General features: G+C 32.1%; 1 protein-coding gene across 1 annotated transcript; it reads left to right on the top strand.

The window, feature by feature from the left end:
- The first annotated feature begins 20,458 nt into the window (after positions 1–20,458).
- LOC121391938 (uncharacterized protein K02A2.6-like) lies at positions 20,459–21,292 on the top strand. Its single transcript, XM_041523386.1, has one exon. It carries the CDS (start codon positions 20,459–20,461, stop codon positions 21,290–21,292), a length of 834 nt encoding a protein of 277 aa, XP_041379320.1.
- Positions 21,293–22,520: the final 1,228 nt, after the last annotated feature.

The raw sequence follows: 22,520 nt of genomic DNA, 5'->3' as shown, positions 1-22,520 counted from the left end.
TGTTCAGGTGTGTGAGGTACAGTCAGCTCATGACGTATCCCCTTTGACTTTTAGATAAGTCTTAAATTCTCCCGACAAATACTCTCCACCATTGTCTGTTTCGTATGGCTCCAATTCTTGGCGACAATCATTTGTAGTGAGTGCCTCGAACTCTTTGAATTTTTCGAACACTTCTGACTTGTATTTAATGAAGTAAACAGCACAGCAACGTGAATAATCATCGATAAAGGTTACAAAATATCGTCGTCCACCAATAGATTCTGTGGGCATTGGTCCACAAAACATCACTATGTACCAATTGAAGCTTTTGGGTCGAACGTATTTCTCCCACTGGCTTAAATGGGGCTCGATGCATTATTCCTTCCACAATCCTTCACAAACGACAACTTCGAAGCTTTTGAGAATTCATTTCAGTTGCCAATTTCTTCTGAACAATTTCTTGGAGTCGTTGTCCATCACATGCCCTAGCCTTTGATGCCAGAGATCCATCTCATTTGTTTCTTTTGATGCTGTTGCAACTGAGGCTTGTTGTTGAGAGATGGTAGGTTCACAGTCCAAGTGATACATCTTTCCTATTAACGAACCCATACCAGATAGCTTTCCTTTCCTGTCTCTGATCCAGCATCTGAATTGACCAAATTTTTACAATGTTTTCCCCTTGCAGCTGCTGCTCTCACAGAAAACAAATTGCAGGTCAGCTTGGGAACGTACAGTACTTCATGAATGATAGACTCCTTTGGCTTACTCATTTTGAATAGCATGTTAACCCTAACTTTTCCAATGCCAACAGCATTGACCACACGACCATCGCCCAACCCGACCTTCTCTGGCTTCTCGAATTCACGGTAATCTGACAACAGTTCTTTATCCCGTGTCATATGACTTGATGCTCCAGAGTCCACGAGCCATTTGTCTTTTGAGAGGAGTCCTTTGAGCCAAGTGACACTGCAAACGCTCCTGGACTGGCTGAATCCACGTCCCGAGTGTTTTTCTTCTGCAGGTTTGGCTCTATGCGTAGGTCTTGGTCGTTCTTGTTCTTTCTTTCTTGGGCAGTTACGACGAAAAGTGACCTTCCTCACCACAATAAAAACACTTGAGCCTACTTGCTTGCTTTGTTCTCTTCTGATGAGCTCCCACTAGTGCTGAGGCCATGCCACGATTGACACTAGACAACGTACTAGTTCTACTTGAGTGTCCGTTTATCTTCTGTTCCTCATGAATTAGGCTTGTTGGACAAAAATTTTAACTCACATCATCAACGCGAGCCTCCAGAGCTGTCACCAGGGAGAATAGCTCTGAGGTAAACTTCCCAGCAATGTAACCACCTGGTCCTCCTCTGAAATAGGAGTCCAATTGCTGCTAACCTATCAGTGATTTCCTTCATATGTTTCAGATGTGCTTCCATTGATGATCCTTCTTCATTTCAGTTCCAAAAGTACTGCTTCTTCAGGAAGAGTTTGTTAGTAGAGTATCTCGCTCAAAATGGTTGCGTAGAGAATCCCAGGCTTCCTTTTGGTTGTTCACATGAAGTCACTAAGTACAGCTGTGGAGTACTAAGGCTATAATAATTGTAGAGAAATGTTTTCTGTGATTCCTTCGAAATTCCACTGTGCCTGAGCATTTGCATCTTCTGCAAGTACCTCTGTACCATCTATGAATCCCCAGAGTCCTTTTGCCAGCAACAAGTGACGCATCTGGAACTTTCCACGTAATCCAGTTTGAACTGTCCAGCTTGTCAATTGACCACTTTTCATCCACAGTTCCAGCCATTCTTCACAACTGCAGTGAATCCAGAAAAGGTTTGTTTCGTGACAACACAGTTCTTCCCGCACTTCTGGCAGAAATAAGTTTCTCCTTTTTGACAGATTTACTTCGAGTCTGGCTCATAACCTGTTCGCAGGCGCGTTTGTAAATCCGTCACTGAGATATCTCAATAGACTCACAGGAAATCAATTATTTTTAAAGATAGAAATATAGAATAGAATAGAATACACAAATCAGATAAGGCCCTACTTAAATACACAACTGAAAAGAGCAGAGCCTCAAGTCATAAGGACAAAAGGACCCAAACAAAAAATATATCAAAAACACAATAAACAAAGTGATGGCTAAGAGAAGGAAGAGCTAGGATGAGATACATTAATTAAAACCTATTAACCACATATACAGTAGTCAACACATGACACACAACTGCCTAATTATACTTATATACCAACAATAATTTCGTTTTTTGACTGCTGTTGTTACATAATCAATATTTGATATCACATAACGTTATATTGTATGATTATTTATCGTTTATCCATTTGATCAATGGAATGTTTATTATTTTTGCACACTATATCCATGTTAAATTATTAATATGTTCATGATTACTGCAATTGTAAAAGCAGTGATTTCTTAGTCTATTTCAAAAGTTTTTAAAATACATACCTGTAGTTGATTTTCAACTGCTACTACAACACCAAAAATATTTCTTTTAATATAAAACTGACGATAAATAAATAGACTCTCGTTATGATAATTTGATTTAATATTAGAATATGGAATACATTGAGACACAATTTACCAATTCAAATAAATATTATAGTTTCATTACTTCACGGCTTCAGACAAGGCTTAGTCCTAATGATTTTTAAGTCTGTATATTATACAAGAATTCCTATTGCAAACTACATATGACCTAATAAGCTTTATAGTAAAATATATAAGTATCATTTTGTGAATATATATATATATACAAACATTCATTTCAGTTGATAGTTATTTGAAATAGCTACGTAGCTATAAAAATAAAGGTTAAATACATGCCTATCTAAAATGGTTTGATGGGGCATTTTAACTCAACTTGTATTAGATTACATGTTAAGTAATATTTACAATTAACTTTGTTGTGATTAACTATTTCTAAAGGGAGGCAACAGTGAAAATTTATGTACATGTTTTTCATCTTTTTTCTAAGCTAACACCTTTAACATGAATACTTGAGAGTGCTATAATGACTGACATTGTCTAAGAACTCTGATTCTGAAAGCCTCCTGTTTGGACTTGTCATATTCTTCTTCAGAATTCGAAGATAATAATAACAATAATTATGATGATAGGCTGGATGGTGTAATACAACCATACTTTATGAACCAATGGAAGATACTATATCTAATAGCAGCAATAATAATGACAGATCGGAAGAAGAGAATCTCGAGTAGCTTTCAAATTTGATCACAGGAAAAATCTATTGAATACATTCATTGTTTTTATGTTGTAAATGTATTGGTTTTTTGTGTAATTACAATTGTATATACACCAACAAAAATGTGCCATGTATTTTTTAGGTGTCGTATGTATACATGATATATTACATATTTTGTACAACAATTGTAACATTGTTGTAATATATACATTAGTAATACGACTGTCATTTATACAATGTATATATTACAATTCTTTCCACAACAATTTTAACATTGTTGTAATATATACATTGTTAATACTACTGTCATTTATACAATGTATATTACAATTTTTTTTACAACAATTGTAACATTGTTGTAATATATACATTAATAATACGACTGTCATTTATGCAATGTATATATTACAATTTTTCCACAACAATTTTAACATTGTTGTAATATATACATTGTTAATACCACTATCATTTATACAATGTATATATTACAATTCTTTTACAACAATTGTAACATTGTTGTAATATATACATTAATAATACAATTGTCATTTATGCAATGTATATATTACAATTCTTTCCACAACAATTTTAACATTGTTGTAATATATACATTGTCAATACCACTATCATTTATACAATGTATATATTACAATTCTTTTACAACAATTGTAACATTGTTGTAATATATACATTAATAATACGACTGTCATTTATACAATGTATATATTACAATTCTTTTACAACAATTGTAACATTGTTATAATATATACATAATAATACGACGTCATTTATTACAATGTATATATTACAATTCCTTTTACAACAATTGTAACATTGTTACAATATAATTATACATTGTCAATACCACTGTCGTTTATACAATATATTACAACAAATTGTAACATTGTTGTAATACATTAAATACAATGTTGTTTATACAATGTATATTGCAATCCTTTTGTCATGATTGTAAAATTATCTTAAATATTTCATCCATAATTATACCATTGTATTAACGTTGTAAATTTTCACATTGTGTATTTGTAATTAATTATATAAAACAAAAATCCAACAGTTTATATACATGAATAATATGACTATAATATAATATTGTAAAAAACCTTGGAAATGACAAAAATGTATGTAATATAATCATATTACAACATATAATAATTGTACTTAAAAATTTTGACAGCATCCATTGGGGTTAATTTAGGGTGTGGTCAAACAATGAAAAAATAGTATTTGAGTGATCTCTAGGGGAAAAAAGAAATTGGTGAAACAGTTGAATATATACAACAATGATTACTTAGTATTCCTCTTTTCCAGTAGTCTACTAAATCATGTAATGGTTATTAATTATATTAGATCTCAACTCTTTCATGATCAGCTAACTAATTCAACTCTATGACCCAGTGTGTTCATTAAACCTACCATGAGAGAAAGGAGAGAGAGAGATTATAATCAAGTTAAAGGGGCTTTGTAACAAGTGTGTTATAACAATGAAGAGAGTCCAGAGGGAAGTCAATCTCTGTAATAGTGTTCTCTGATGCAAACATTCCTTGACGTAGGTCACTCACTGTTTGTCCATCACACATTAACTTTAGAATGGAACAAGTATGTTATAACAACGACGAGAGTCCAGAGAGAAGTCAATCTCTGTAAGACTGTTCTCTAATGGTATTTGAATGATCTCTATCTAAGGGAAAAAAGGAAATTGGTGAAACAGTTGATATATAAGTCATGCTTTGCAGTAACACTCATTGATTATGGTGTATGTAAGAATATAGATCTCTTAACTCTTTTTAGCTAACTAATCCAACTCTATGACCCAATGTGACTAGTCGTTACAATTATAGTAAATATACGATGTATGAGATACATGTTGAACAGTTGAATTTATTCAGTAGTCTACTCACTCATGTAATGGTTATTAATTATATTAGATCTCTAAACTCTTTTCAGCTAACTAATTCAAACTCTATGACCCAGTGTGTTCATTAACACTGGGTCAGAGAACAATTGTTATAATTATGTCCATGTACAGTAAACTATTTATATAACTGATCAACCATAAATCTTCCTTATGCTCAAAAAACATGTGCACAAGTAGCAGCTGTATATCAACATCAACTCCTGGAGTTCTACACAAACATCAAAGAAGATGTTAAAAATTGAACCTGAATAAAAAAGTATAAATAGGACTGTTTTTATTGTGTATCATATTATGTATCCACTGATGATAACAAATTAAACTAGTTGTTGAAGTGTTGTTTTTTAAAAAATTATTTGGTGAATATATTAATAGTAAAAACATGAATCCTACTACTACAAGTACTTATAGAACAGATCAACCTAGCTGTAAAGAACAATTTAATAATACTCAACCACAATATCTATGGTTTCATGATATCCATATTTTGTCAGAGCTTTTCTAGCTCTTCTAACTACAATACTCTCTTCAGTTTCTAACTAGTAACAGACTAATATCATATAATACAATGGAATAGACAATTAAAGCATTAGGAGACCAATTGTGACTTAATATTGCTATTACTTTTTGTACTCGTTATAAGTGAAGACTCAAATCACAGGATGATGATATCTTGCATTGAACCTCACAAGATCTAGAATATAAAGGACAGAAATTATTATGATGTAAAATAAAATGATGGAATATTTCACTGCAAAAAAATACAATAAGTGTAAAGTACATTAGCTAATTTTTATTTAATGATTTTAATAACTTCAGTTTCATATTATTTCCTTCATTTCAGAGTATTGAATAACCTTTCTCTATTAGTTGATACTCAGACACAGCTGCTGTCATATATATATTATTTATTCCAATATTGGAATAAGTATTATGTAAACATACTTGTTATATGAATTTGATTCATATATTTTATCAGTTTATCTATCACAATAAAAACATGAAAAGAAGACTAAGGTTTGAGAATATTGTTAACAAAGTAATTGTATACTTACTAAACAGATTTGAGGAATTAGTTGATCCTGCTAGATGTTATTGGAGCAAAAATACTGTAATATTTGCTATTTACTTCAATAGCTATAGTAAGACCAAATTCCCACCTAAGGTATCATTTTTTTAATATAGGATATATAATTATAAGGGCTAATAGATGAGATAATACACTAATGTATCATTAGACAGTGCTATACTATATGAAACTAACTTATATGCAAACATTCATTTCAATAGATTTTTAAGATAGCTATAATATAGTTATAAAAAATGAAGGATAAATACATGTATCAAAGATGGTTTGATGGGCCATTTTAACTTACTGTATTAGCTTACATGTTAAGTAATACTTAGAATTAACTTTGTTGTTGAAATGACCGTATTATAAAATCAGAACAATATGTAACAGACGTCATTTTAAGTTAATGAATAATTCAGCTGTAATTTAAAGCAAAAACTAAACAAAATCTGTGCAGATAGCAAAGAGTGAAGTGGATAGATCAGCTTCTTAAAAAGAAATTCATCGTTTGCATATATAATACAATCTAATATTATATTTTGGTTGTATGGTTATACTTCTTATTTAGTAGCACTTGATAAAAATATGCTCAATTTTTATTTACAAAGTAATTCGAATTACTTTGTAAATAAGAAAATTGTATCTTTTATTAATTAAGTGGTCATAACTGAATACTCCATTACCTAATCTAATATAACGTTAAAATGGTTTGGCAGCATTAACAATAAATTTTACAATTTCTTAAAATTATTATGATTATATTTAGCATAAACATCTTTTTTAATCATTTGTAAACAGCCTCAGTGTAATTAGTAGATCCTGTTATTGTAAATATATGAGATAAGAGTATATGAAGTTTGAAACGACACTGTAGGTACTACTTCAATCTGATACATCTGAAACACTTGTCTGTTGTATTAATTATAATCTCAATGTCTTCTTGTACTAATTACAAGAATAAAAGCCATCTATATACATACTTTAGTGTCTTCATTATAATTTGTTATTACTTCGTGTACTTTAATGTCTTATTAACTACTAGTGACTAAATCATGAATTAATTTTGGTCTGTAGTAAGAAAAAGGCAAATTATTTTACAAAATAAACAAATTAAATTATTTATAGTTGTTTGTTTTCTTTACTGTATTAATTGTTTCATTAAACCTTTCTTTAACCTTTACATGTTACTGTTTATGTTACTGTTTATTGTAAGTGATATCGATGATATATATATATATATATATAATATATATATTATATTATATATATATATATATATGATATATATTAATATATATATAATATACTATTTAGTTGCTTGCTTCCTGTCCCGGATCCAAAGAAATCTATTTGCTTAGGAACAGTTTAAATAACATTCCATGTAAATGATCGTGTAATATGCATAAGTTATCCCTATACCTGAGCTTTATAAAACCTTATGACAGACTTCTTATATTGAACCAATAAACTTGATGTTAACTAGAATAACAGTGATATAAACACTAGATTATATCATTCTTATACTTTAAAATAAGATTGTAATAAAACCTGGTATATGACTACTTATACTCCTACTTTAATAGTGTTGGGCTTTCAAAACATTTATTTAATCAAAAAAAAATCAAAGTCGATTATAATAAAATCTAAGGAATAATCAAAGAATTTGGAATGTAAGGCAATGTAAGTGACTAATAATGATGTAATTTAACAAAAAAAGTACAAAATTATTTACTAAACAAAGAGATCAATAAGAAAGTCAATTACAGATTATAAAGAAAAATTGTATGACCTCAAATGTCATAATATAATTCAACAATCATTGCTATTTTTTGTATTTAAAATCAAAGAAAATTAAACTCAAAATTAAAGACGATAAAGGGCAATATGAAACTTATAAAAGTAGTTAAGTTCTAGAAAAAATCTTTTTTACAAAGATATTTGGTGTGCACATCATGTTTTGCTAGAAAATCACGAATCCTCGCTGCAGTTGATTTATGGTTTACAATAGGACCTTCTACTGCAGCAATAACAGTTTGCCAGGTCACGTCAGTAACCATGGTGTCGACCCAACTTTCTAATACTGTGGCAAGTTTGTCACCATCCTCTTCACTGCTCTGAGTACAACTTCCTAGGACACCACGTCCCACCTCCAAAGCCCAACCAATTTTCTTCCACTGTGTGCTTGATATCTGTTAAACAGGCCAAGAAGATCAGGGATACTTGGTTCTTTCTTCAGTATCTCAGATATATCTAAAAGTAGAAGTATATGTTAGAAACAGTATAGGTATATAGTAAGACACAACTTGTTTAGCATGCTACTACCTAATACAATTAACTGAATTCCTGAGTTAACTTAATTAGCACTTTTAGGCATAACATTTAGCATTCTACTATATGATACCATCTAAAAGCACTTCCTGAACTCTAACAGTAAAAATACAATAAAAATAATACAATAGCTCAGGACATTTAAAGCTGAAATTTAATTAAATAATTGAATATATATGAGTAGCAAGCATAGAGTTTGATTGGACTAATTAAAACACATCAACTCCCAGTAATCACAAATCTCTTGCCATTTCCCACTAATTGGATATAGCAATTTCAATAAGTCATGCTTATTAGGCTTTATAACTAAAAATAAATAGAAAAAAACAAAAGTTATAGTGTGTAAGGCTAAAGGCAGAACAATGTGATTGACTGAAATATAATTGTACTTCTGACAGCACAAAAACAAAACAAATCAGTCAATTCACAGTCAGTGTACAATAATAGTTATTTGAGTTGATAGAGACATTACATTTATAATACACACACACACATTACACACACATATATAACTTAATACACCATCATATGAAACATAAATTTGCTAACCATTTTCTTTCACAACTGTAGCAGCACATCTTTGTTGATCCAAGGTAGTTGTCTTGATCGATCAATACTTTTTGTTGTCATGCCCTCTTTACAACAAGTCAGAATCTCTTTATTATCATCTAGATGACACAGATGGTCTATAGGAGGTGAACATATGGAACAAAGGAAACATTCTTGAGGTCTCGAAAGAATCTTTTTATACTGAAATTTTCTCTACTACATCTTCGATTGCTTCAAAGATGACATCTTTGATAGTGGAGCATTTGACAGGAGGGCCAGAATAGTATATCTCCATCCAATAGATAGCATCAATAAGTAAAACTGCACCTCCATAGTCAGCACATGTTAAACGAATTGCATTACGATACTGCATATCGCAATCAGATGGTCTATATAGCTTAAATTTTGGCAAAACGGATCGTTTTAAGCAAACCAACAATCAAAGCAGGAAATAGACCTTGAGGAATTGGCATTTTATCCCACGTCAAAACAAAACAATCGATGCTTTTGCTAAAAGGTTCTCTAATAAAATCTAAACAAGAAGTTGATGGCAAAACGCTTGGTATGAAAAAACTTCCCTTTTTCAGGCAATGGAGCAATAACAAATATATACTCCATTAACTTTAAGAAGTCGTCTGCATTAAAATCAGGTGAAAAAACCATCAGGAAGACGATCTAGTAGCTCACGTGTAAAATGCCTTCATGCTTGAGTTGAATATGAGCATTAACTGGAAGAACTATATTCATTTCCTCTAATTGGGTAACAGTATCAGCAAAAGAAATGCTGACTACTTCTGAGAGCTTATTAAAAAGGGGCTGAGGATGGAGGAAAATCACATCACACAATACAGCTGGAAAGTATAAGAAAATGGTTAAATCATGATAATACAGTAATGAGGCTTCAATGTCTTCACTATCCATCTCAAGCATCTTGCCTATTCTTAAACATTCCCTTTTACTGATGACCATTGATTTGATAATTTTCTGAAGATCCTCTAATTCAAGCTTAAACAGAACCATCGTGCTGGAATTTCTGCTTCAATGAAAGATTGGCTAACAATTGTACGAATCCTCTCAGCTATTTTCATTTCAAGCTCACCTCTGGCTGTTGTGTTGACAGGAAATATTATCTCCTTTTTGGCTTCACAGTAATTCCTATGCATACCTCTGAATTGACTTAAAGTAGACCACAAACGAGCATTTTTTTCTTCCAATGTCTCGCCACACGCATTCCGTTACTTTATCAAAAAATGTACCAAAAATTAGAAGGGAGGGTTCAGGATGCGAAAAACTAACGTGAATTTTGCGCAATTCAGGCTGATCTATGGACGTTAGCGAACGAAAAGAAGACTCAAGTAGTTGTAAATTGGTTATTTGTCGCTCTACAGGGGCTCCAATCTTTTGACCCTTAAAACTAAAATAAAATTTGGTTTGTCGTCAAGCCTCTCATTTAACTTTTGCGTGAGAATATTAACTGGACTGTAGCGTAATATTGCGGGGGCAATATCTAGAAAGGCTGCTTGTCCACCTGAATCTACACAGTAAATCCAATGAGAGTTGAACAGCTCAGGAGATTCTTTTACAGTAGGCATAATCTCAGCAATCTCATTTGCTGTTTGTGAAAACAGGGTGGAGGTGTTGGCTTTGAAGGAGTAACTGAGGTAACTTCATTGAGGTCTGGTGGTGTTTCCTCTTGTGAACCATCATCATCAGATGAACTATTGCTATCCTCATGTTGTGTAGTGGAATCAACAGGAGAAGATGGGACTCCAAGCTTTATGGCTTTGGCAATCATTTGTTTTACATATGGAGTATTAACTTCTTCCCAAAATTGACTGGTAAAAGAAGAATCAGTTGACTCACTTCCTGCAGGAGACTTGCAATCTCTACTCTTCTTACTTCAGGAGCAGTGGCTACGGAGGTGCTGTGATGATGTGTAGGTGGTGGGAGATTTAATAACAATTTCAGGATAGATGACTTTCCTGTCCCAGGTGCTCCAGACAGTGATAACTTTGAGTATTTACATCGAATTCGACCTTCTTTCAGTGCCTTATGAAGTAAACCAGTATAATCTATAGAACAAAAGAGAGAAAATAGTTACGTAACTAACTAGTACTGTGAGAATGTATAACATTCTATGTTAGCCTTTAAATTGTACAGTAATACATAATGAATAATATCATACATTATATGCAGTGGCTAGGTACCAGTACCGAGAATGATTCTTATATTACCGGTAACGGTGAATAAAGGGTTAAATTTAACCATTTATTGCCTAGCAACATTAGTGCACATGACTGAGAATGGCTCTATCTTTCAATGTGTTGGTGATCTATTCTAAAGTTTTGCAGAACTGGAATGGAGACCAAACTGAACGATTATAAATTGGTAAACTGTGTGGAATTTCGGAAACAAGACGCCAGAAATATTTGAATGCAAAGAAAAGGTTGGAAAAAGAACTTAAGCCTGAACTAAGACATTATGAGATAAAGTACTGCTGTATATATACACTGAGGGCAGTCCTTCCAGGCTATAGGAAAGGGGATTAGATCAACTTAGTATGGGTAATTGTCACATCTGATGATGATAATGATTTTTATACACAGTACATTTAAACATGACTGACCAGCACACATTAGCCTTTGTGTTAATGTAAGTGGTACTGCCTTAGAAGTGAAGAGTGTTTCAACTGAGCATAACCACGAAATATCACAGGTAAGCGTTGGAATGGTGTCAGTTTTAACATGACATGTGACAATGTTATATAGGCACTATTTAAGCACATTCCTCACCATAGACGCCTTGATAAAGAAGAAAAAGAAAACCAGCAAAACTGTTACATATTAGAGTCAACAAGATGCTCCAACAACAATTATGTCAAGAGACAGGAAAGATTGTGCTTCTACAGGATCTGTCAAACATATCGTTTGATTCAAAGAAGGGCAGTCAAGGAATGTTTTGGATATAACTATCAAAGTGCTAATAGAGATGTATGGTATGTATAATTACTATATTAACCAAGGCAGTAGCTTGACAGCTGGTAAATGTACATTATAGTATGTCCCTATTCATTAACTCATCAGTTGAACTGTCTTTTCATATAGTTCAATCAAGTTCAAAAGGGCAAACATAACCTTAGTCAACATGAAAAGTACAGTAAAGCTTCTTTGCTGACATCAGAGCTGGCTTCTGTTGCTAGTTGAGCATCACATGTCCATTTTGATCATCTATTACAAGTACTGAAAGACCTGATAGTTCATTGGAAAAGCAATCAAGAGGTCACTCTTGTTGACGTTGACGTTACATTATTCCTCTCATGGCCAAGTTTGCCATCAGTTTAAGGTTTAGTTAAAGGCTTTAAAGTGTAGGGGGTAGGGTCTAGTTATAGTATAGCCAATTTATATACACTATAATACATATCTCATAATATATTAATCCTTTCTTTTGTTAACAGGTTCTGATGATGATGACACTTCTAGTAAGATGTGTGATCAAGGTAATACTACAACTGTAATAAACTCATCTGTGGGAGCACTTACAGATATACATGAACAATGTAAGTTAGTTTACATCAATTACAGAAAAGTTTCAAACATATTTTACAATGTAGGTACAAGTACATGTACTAGCAGTCGTTTAAGGCCACCACAGCCTTCTACAAAGACTACTGAATGTGTTGGTCTGATGAGGCATCTCTCTGATTCTACTAACACAGTTGTTGAAAGCCCTTCTAAGATTCTCAAACAACAGAATTTTATGGGTGAGTTATAACACTATGACCATACTTTATTATAGTATTTCTAAAGGATTAAAACTTCACCAGTTTTAAGGTAGACCTAATTGCCATGGGTGCATGACCATTGGACTACTAGCTAAACGATTGGAAACTTCCAAGAAACCTAAATGTTTCAGTTGTAAACACTGCTCAGAAAAAGAAAGAGGTACATCTAATACTGAATGGTCCTGTTATGACTTCCTACACTTACATTTATAGTTATAATTATTGTCTTGGTATGTTGATTCATCAGAAATTGAAAGTGCTCTAAAAATTGGAGGCTTTATAGAAGAACATGAAAATAGAGTGCCATCCTGAGAAAATATCAAATGCAGTACTGAATGAGAATGTAGATGTTCATCTGGTCTGCCAATATTTACGTGATAATGCTTGGAAACTTATTGAAGATGTTGTTGAAAGAAAGAAAGACTGTGATGTTTGGCTATGAAAGATATGCCATCATGATCTTAATGGCAGTAAATAAAAGCAGTCAATTATTTGTGATTCGTGCCTTGAATGGTATAGTTTAGCTAGCTGGAGTAATTACACCTCCAAAAATGATTACTAGTTCTGTAGAAGTTGTTTTGCTGCTGCTAAAAATGTAAACTATTATGAAGACTGTCATTCATTTGGTTTCAAGTTCATAAAAGTGAACGGTTACAGGTACCTAGGTGGATCACACAGTGTTAGGCAACGGTATAACCCTTTATTCTGTTACCGGTAGAGTATTAGAATAATTGGTACCGGAAGGTTAGCACACAGCGAGCATATACTCTTAGAGTATTGAAATTGTACTGATTGTTGCTTGTAATGATTGATTATGAGTTTGTACAGATTATATAGTCATGACACTGTTATTACTAGCAGTATACATCATGTTACTAGGTTACATTATATCATTGTGTTGATATTTATTGTATGTACATTCTAATGTAAAGAATATAACAATGAAGTACATTACAATAGAAATATATAGACTGACCATATAGTGACTGTCAATTAACTGTAGTATTTTGTCTTTATTGACATCTTCAGATTTTACCATGTCAGCAGGTGTTTGGCCCTTATTATTCTTTATGTTGGCATCTGCACCACATAACAATAATACTTCAACACATTCTACTTTCCCTATACGGCAGGCATCATGTAAGGGGCTATCTCCATCCTATGTGATAAAAGAAATTATAGTAAGAGGAACATGATAGAAACTTTACATTATAGAGCTATAAGATAATCATTATTATAATAATGTAATAAAGATAATGTGGGGAATATACTAAATTGATATAATGCTAATATTTATGTTCTTCCAGTCATATTATTACAATTATCCAACATATGATGATCTATACTATGTGTTATGATTGTAATAACTACTGTATATGAATTCAACATTGATGATATCTGTTATATTTGTTATTAAAATTATCTATAATAAACATATCTTATGATAGTGATTGATTAGTGGGAAGGGTATTCCAAAAATATTTGACAACAAGTAATACATACTACTATTACAATGTTACAAGGAATATGACATAAAATAAATTAAAATATCATACTAAATATCTGGTTGTAATAATATTGAGTTAACTATTTGTAATTGATATTTACACTGACTATACCAGCAGGAGAAATTAATTATCATCACAACAGATGTCAGTATAGTTATATAAAATGTTAGGATTAATACAAGAAGTAGTTTGTAAAGATTCACTTATGCGTCACGAATAATCAGAAAGAATCTAATATACAAGTCTAATTATTCTCTCAATATAAATACTAGAGCATATTTCTGCAAGTAATTAACAGTATCCTGGTATATTCACTATGTTAATACTTAGAATGTCAAAACCATTTAACTTATCATATCATAGAATAAACATAGTGATGACAGTGACTATAATTACACTTAGTACTAGGATTATAGTAAATACAGACATGTTGTTTATATTGTGTGATATGTTAGCTTTGGAAAGGTGGAGATAATTTCATTCTAGCTTATATCAGGTATTACTAGCACCTCATATATTGTAGTAGTAGGTAGTAGTTGTATGTACATAAACAAATAGACAAAGCTCAAGTGATATGCTGTCATTGTTCTTCTTGTTACTTAATTTTCCATATCTGTTTCTTAATGATTGCTCTTACATCTTTTAGAACACAAAAGCCATTTACTGTCTTTGGAATTATAAGAAATTTAAGTCAAAAAACTACAAAATTCATAATGCTAACATGTAAACTTATTCAAGTCACTAACAATAAGAAATTCTAGTATACAAATCTTTCAAAATAAAATAGCAGAGCATAATTAGTATTCCAAGTAAACAATATCCTGGTATATTAGCTTTGTTGCCTCTGAGAGTGTAAAACAATTTATCTTATATAATAGACTAAAAGTAATTAAGACACTGTCTAGTTAGTGTTAGGACTATAGTAAATGTAGGCATGTTGTATATATTGTGATGATATGTAGGCTTTTCAAACTTAGAGACAATTTCATTCTAACTAATAGTAGTCACTAGGTCAGATGTGGAGTTAACCCTCACATACACAATTATAAAACATATTAGCACTTACTACACACTACAACAATGCTTTCTTTATGATCTCTTACATCAACCAACAATTAAAATATATATATCAGCACTGTATATTACAGACACTATGTTATTATAATATAACAACATAGTGTCTGTAATATACAGTGCTAATATAGGTGACCTAATTTGGGAAAAGGGACCACTTCTGTCAAATAAAAAAAATCTCAGTATGACAGAAAAGTGATGATTTCAATATTTTGGAGAATTTGAGTTAAACCAAAAAAACAAAGAGAATAGTACCTGACAGTCATTTTGAAGCGTCTATAAAGACAAAAGTTCTCTCAAGATTAGTGCGTAGAAGTATTCGCGTTCTCATATATTATACGGTATGCGGGGGTGGAAAATTAAATTCCACTTTCTCAAAATTAATTTTTGGTAGTAGCCACGTTTATATCTTGTTTCTTTAGCAACGCATGCATTTATCCAAGGTATCAAACAATTCAGCATTATCTATACCTTAAAAATGGTATGAAAATGTGAAAAATGACAGAAATGACTTTTTGCATATCCAGTCACATATATTAATTAAGATATTATCTTAATTATAGCTACTATAAATAACAAGTTTTGTCTTTGAAATTACTTTAGGAATGCATATACATATAAAAGTTATATGAGACACAATTATATGCACACAATTATAAACACATTACTACTACTATACTACATACTGAAGGAATGACTTCTTCATATTATCTGACACTAGCAAACACATTTTAATTATATCCCATAGTGGCCAGATGTGATGAATACACGACAACAATAATCATTTGGAAAACCTAATGTTACAAATATACAACACAGTCGATAATGTAAACTTCTCTATCTGTAACTATTAAAGAGTACATGTGTTAAGCTTCAATTATTTATAATAAATTAAGGTACTACTTGTCTATTTAGAGCAACCAAATTAATTTGTTCTATGAATAGCAAATCTGTTTAAAGTCCTCCCAATATTGAGCTGACTCGATGATCATCACTAAATTTGAGACATAGAGATGCACTGTGATGTTTCTTGGAGATAAATCTCACCTATAATAACTACAGCTACATGAGAAGTTTTAAGCTTGTAACATTAAGATTTCTGTCAAAACAAAGGTTTTTTGTCATCTGAGGTTTCTTAGCCATGCTGAATTTCTGAAGTCACATTGAGCTTTTGTCACACAATATTTTAACCTATGCTATTTTTTGTCCAAGGCCAAACAACTGCTAGAAACGTTTTCATCCCACCATTCAATTTTGTTTTTGTCAAGATTGAGCTGAAAAGAAAGTATGGATGAGAGAGATGATGTAATAATGAAGCATTTCTTTATGTGTATGAGAAGAAATATCCAGATGGAGCCAGAATAACTAGTAAAAAGTAGTTATCATATTATCTCAGCCCTCAATTAATATAATTATCATTATACAGGATGTTGTATTGATATTCTAACTACTCAAAGAAAAGCCTTGCTTAAGAATGCAAAAATAATAATAGAATTATTATGGCATGAACAATAAGATTCAATTCTTCCAAATTTTGAAGTTGGAGTCGAAGTTATGAAAAAGTATTTTTGACAATTTTTTCTTAGGATGACATATTGCAAGCAGATTTTTATCCTAACATAAAATATTGCAAAGCATTTTGAATTCTAGGACAAAATATGGCACCATAAATATTTTGTCCTAGGATAAATTTTGTGCTGTTATTTTGTTATTTTGTGCTTTTATGTTACTTTGTTCAGTTGTTTGTTTTATAGTCTTTGAAAAGAAAGAAAAAGTTTGTACAAGGGTTAGAGCCTCTGTGATCACTAAATTAGTTGTGTGAACTAAAGGCAGAGTTAATCAAATGCGACTTTGTTGTTTGTTAATTGTAAATTTACTAACAGACCAATTGAAACAATCAACAGTCAATTGTCAGTCATTTTACAATATTACTGATAATTGTCATTGACACAGTTATAACTAAGGAAGTTACAAAAAAACACACAAAGATCTGTTACTTGAATTTTGAATTTATTATAAACATCATTTATGGTTTGTGACTTCATGTGTTCCTACATGTGTTAATTCATCATATAATATAATGTTCTTAACATAAAGTATATACTTAATATCAAATATGTTCATAATATATAAATATGTTGTAATGTATCTTTAATAATAATCACACTGTAAACAAATAATGATGCCAATGACAACAGGAATGCCAGTATAAAGTTATATAAAATGTTAGGATTAATAAAAGTAGTATTTGTAAAAATTGACATTTATGTCATGTTGTAAGAAGTTACTAACTATCAGAAAAATCTATTATACAAGTCTAATTATGCTCTTAATGTAAATATCAAAGCATATTTCTACAAATAATAACAGTATCCTGGTATATTATTATGTTAATACTTCAAGTGTCAAACCATTTATATTATATCAGGGAATAAACATAGTGGTGACATGACTATAATTATAGCTAGTATTATATAGGATTATAGTAGTACAAACAATATTATGTAATAAAAACATAATTAGAGTCATTGTTAACTGATAAATTTCTCATCAAAAATGTTAAGTCATCACTTAACATATGCTTTTATTTTAACTACTTTATTTAAGAATTACACTGATATATAATATGTTCAAATAAAAAACAGGACATGATAATAACTGAGGACATGTGCACAAAAGTCATAATATCTATGACTAGATATACTACATATAATAAAAAATCTATTTTACTTTACACTAAATCCTCGGTTATATATACAAATTTCAACTATTGGAAAGTGACTTTGCAAAGCCACACATATAATAATAAACTGTGTATACTAATTCCTTCTGATCTGCTGTCCATGTTGACTATAACTGTGTGTGAAAATGACATTGCTTGAACCACAATAAAAATAGTTGTTTTTAATGATTCATTTCACTTATCTGAAAAAATCCACTATCTGTACACTTATAAAGAATATCATAAACAATTTTGGATACCTCAAGATGTACTGTACAAAAAATGGAGTGTCTAAAGTAATAACACTGACAAATAATAAGATCATATGTGACCAAAATACAAAGATGGTATGTAACACAAATAAACTTCAAGTGAGTGCTTGCACATAAATGGTTGCATTGTGGCCCCCTTGAATACAAATCACTAAATTTAATATATGAGATGTTTAATATTTGGTCTTATGGTTTACCAAATTCCATGACTTCTTGTTCAAGATGAACATGTAGCAGTTGTTTTAATGCAAGCACTTGTTTGAAATTAGTTTGCACATTAGGTACCATTTTCCTATTTTTAGTCACAAGTCTCAGTTGTATGTTTAATAATAATTATGAAATGTTCATTCATTTTATACATGAAGTTTGGCATATGTAATGATAGTACCATACAATATATCTCTGTTGTGCAATGCTGTGTTAATGATTTTGCAAATGATATATTCTATAACTTATTGTAGTTAATTGCTATTAATACATTACCATAATGAATGATATGAACTGGAGTTTGAAGAAAACTTCTTACGTAAACTTATTCAAGTCACTAACAATAAAAATTCTATTACCAAAATTTTTCAAAGTAAAATAACACAGCATAATTAGTATTTCAAGTAATAAACCATATCCTAGTATATTAATTTTGTTTAGTGCACCCACGAATGTACTTCCAAAATTGTCATGGTGACGTAACTTTCGATTTCTACAGCATATCCTTAAGATTTTTGCACTAAATGATAGCACGTGATGAGCTCTGTAAATATAATATTTAAGTATTGCCTGATGATGTTTTGTATTTGCCAACCTAATTTTGTGCATATTGTAAAATTTTACACGATTATGACGTCATAAATTAATTTCCTTCACCTCTTCCTGGAGTTCACATGATCAACTTCTTTGTGATTTAAGTCTATCTTTCTATCTCTTTATCGATGTCATCAAAGTCGAAGACACAAAGGCAACGCGAGGAATCATTAGTACTAGCAAGAGAAAGTAAAATGAATGTTGTTCTAGTCAGGAGGAGTCAATAATGGAGGGTCAGTTTAGTGGAACGACCGACGAGGTAAGAACTGAACCTGAAGGACTTGCTGAATTGTTGGTGATGTCTGGTGATGCCTTAGACATGGAGGATGAAGACGTCGACCCATCATTTGATTTAGGCTCAAGCTTGAAGTCTGATAAGAGATCATATGATCGACAACTTTTGTGACAAATGGGTCACTCATCTTAACCATGAAGATAGAGTTTCTCTTGGCCTCCTTCTCTGCTTTCAACTTAGACCTGTACTTAGAAAGGGTGTAACAGAATCAGCAGAGTTTTCTTTCATAAAAAACCAGCATTAGATTCAATATCCCTCCAAAGAATCCAGAAACATTTTGAAAGGTACACCATTACATGCTTACTTATCTTGAAGATATACCAAAAGGCTGAGACTTAGAGATGTTAGGAAGAAAGTTCAAAATATATTCAGACCACCACCACTCAAATATTTATTCAGTGAAACCCGTCCGATACCGTGATGGCTGTATCGAGGATTCAACGTTGGTCACTACTCCTCAGTTCTTATGAATATGAGATTGAATATTGACCAGGATCCAAAGTAGCAAATGCTGATGCTCTCAGTAGACTCCCTTTACCAGAGACCACACCCGAGTCAAGTAAAGATGGATCGGTAGAACTACTCATTCATCAACTCTCAGAAGTAATTGTCACTGCTAATCAAATAAAGAATTGGACAGAAAAGGATCCAATCTTATCTCGAGTTCATCATTTTGTATTACACAGATGGCCAAACATTGTTGACAATGAAGATCTCAAGCCATACTTTAACTGTCGAGATGAACTCAGCATCGTCAAAGGGTGTGTCTTGTGGGGATCACGAGTAATCATACCTACACCTGCTCAGTCACTAGTGTTGAATCAACTACATGACACTCATCCTGGAGTCAGTCAAATGAAGAGTCTTAGTCGTTCATATGTCTGGTGACCAGATATAGACAGTGATATTGTGAAGAGAGTGAGAGGATGTAATATGTGTCAAATGAATAGACCTTCTCCTAGTAAAGCTCATCTCCACCCATGGGAGTATCCCTCTAGACCTTGGGCGCGGATACACATTGACCATGCTGGTCCCTTCATGGGAAAAATGTTTTTAGTGGTCATAGACGCTCATTCCAAATGGATTGATGTTGAAATACTGAACTCTACTTCTGCCGTGAGCACCATTATTAAACTTCGTTCATTATTTGCTACACACGGCATACCAGAACAGTTGGTGTCAGATAACGGATCAGATTTTCAAAGCGAGGAATTCAAGCAATTCACAACTCAGAATGGTATTAAACACATATTCACATCACCTTACCATCCCTCCTCCAATGGATTTGCTGAAAGGGCAGTTCAAACTTTCAAGAGTACAGTTGTTAAAATGGATGGTCCAATTGATGTACGTTTATCTAGATTTTTACTTCAGTATAGGGTAACACCCCAGACTACTACTGGACTTTCCCCGTCTCAACTCCTAATGGGGAGGAAGATAAGAACATGTTTAGATGCACTACATCGTGATATGTCAGAAGATGTCGAGAAGAAACAGGAGAAACTCATCTCTGGCAAGGAACCTCGAAAGTTTAAACTGGATGATCTGTTGTTTGCAAAAAATTTTCATGAATCTATGTGGATACCGGTGAAGGTAACTAAAATAACTGGACCTTTATCGTATGAAGTTACAACTGAAAGTGGCATGACTTTACGATGTCATGTTGACCATCTTCGAAGATTTTCAGAAGAGTCACAAAAGTACATTATCAACTCAAGAGGATTGGTCAATAATAGATACCACACGTCAAGGAAGACCTCAACCTAATCAGGTAGAAGTTTCAGAAGCTCAAGAAGATCGTGTGAACCAACAGAGCCTACTCAATCAACACCTGAAAATCCAACACCAGTAGTGTTTTCACCAGTTAAAGATCAAGTCGAAAACAAAAAACCGCCTGAAACATTTGCTCCACTCATTCGAACTTAAAAACTTAAAAAGAGGGAAATGTGGTAACTTAAATAAACCTATGATGTAATGTTTATATAAATGTTCTGGAACTGCACTATATATTGTCATGTAAATTCAGTTTTGTTCAGTCTACAGTTGTTGAGTTATTGTTCTTTTAAATATATATGTTGTATTGGTAAGCTCGGTCACTAGTAGAATTACAACATAGTTACCTTGTATGATTGGTATTATAATATCAAAAAAGGCTCTATTTTGCATTTTCCTTTTGAAATTATTTCCCAAATTTAACATCCCAAAAATCTGGAAGAAACGATTTCAAGAAAACACTTTTCGGACCACGCCTATTTAATTAACATAAAACCACAGGAATTATGTGAGAGCAAGTAAAAAAATGGTTGTTTATTGAGGAAGAAGACAAGTATATATACGCTTGAATTTCACTCTTCTCAAGTAGATGAGTTGCTTTAGGCTGTCTACCAGAACGATGTGTTTGTTGTTCTGACCTATTAGACCATTATTTTGGATACTTGAACGCGCCTGCTGTCCATAGCAACGTGTAAAGGTTAGTAGTTTTGTACGTTCTTTTACTTATATAATGAAATGAATATGTGATAAATGAAGAACTATGATTGATGAGTATCTGTTAGGTGTGATATTTTCTAAAACACTCGTCTGGTCACAACGCTGGATTCTCTGGACAAGTCTGACAGACAAACAATGTTAGGTGGTGTTCTTCACTTTTATCACTACAGACAACACAATCTCTCCTCTTTGTTCTCTTTTCCAAGTAATGAACACCCTTTTGGATTCTTGGTAGCAGTAGCAGAGACTGATGGTGTGACAGAAAGTGATACTTCTCTCTCTTCAAGTAATGGTTCAACAAGACATTGAATAAAGATAAGACATTCTGTGTGTGTTACCTTTGTTAGTGTCTTGATATAATTATAATATATACATTCACAACAACCACTTCTAGCATCCAAAAGAATACTTTTTTCCACTATTTTATGGACTTGTATAAAAAGAGTAATATGCCATTAACTGGTCAAGCTTGTCTCCAAGCATATAATAATTGTACTCATGTATG

This window comes from Gigantopelta aegis, unplaced genomic scaffold (genome assembly GCF_016097555.1).
Source record: "Gigantopelta aegis isolate Gae_Host unplaced genomic scaffold, Gae_host_genome ctg3135_pilon_pilon, whole genome shotgun sequence".
Classification (NCBI taxonomy): domain Eukaryota; kingdom Metazoa; phylum Mollusca; class Gastropoda; order Neomphalida; family Peltospiridae; genus Gigantopelta; species Gigantopelta aegis.
This window is presented reverse-complemented; position numbering and strand designations above follow the sequence as displayed.

Bases quoted from the DNA above. Each gene is read 5' to 3' on its own strand.
- LOC121391938 (XM_041523386.1), top strand. From the start codon at position 20,459: ATGTGTCAAATGAATAGACCTTCTCCTAGTAAAGCTCATCTCCACCCA.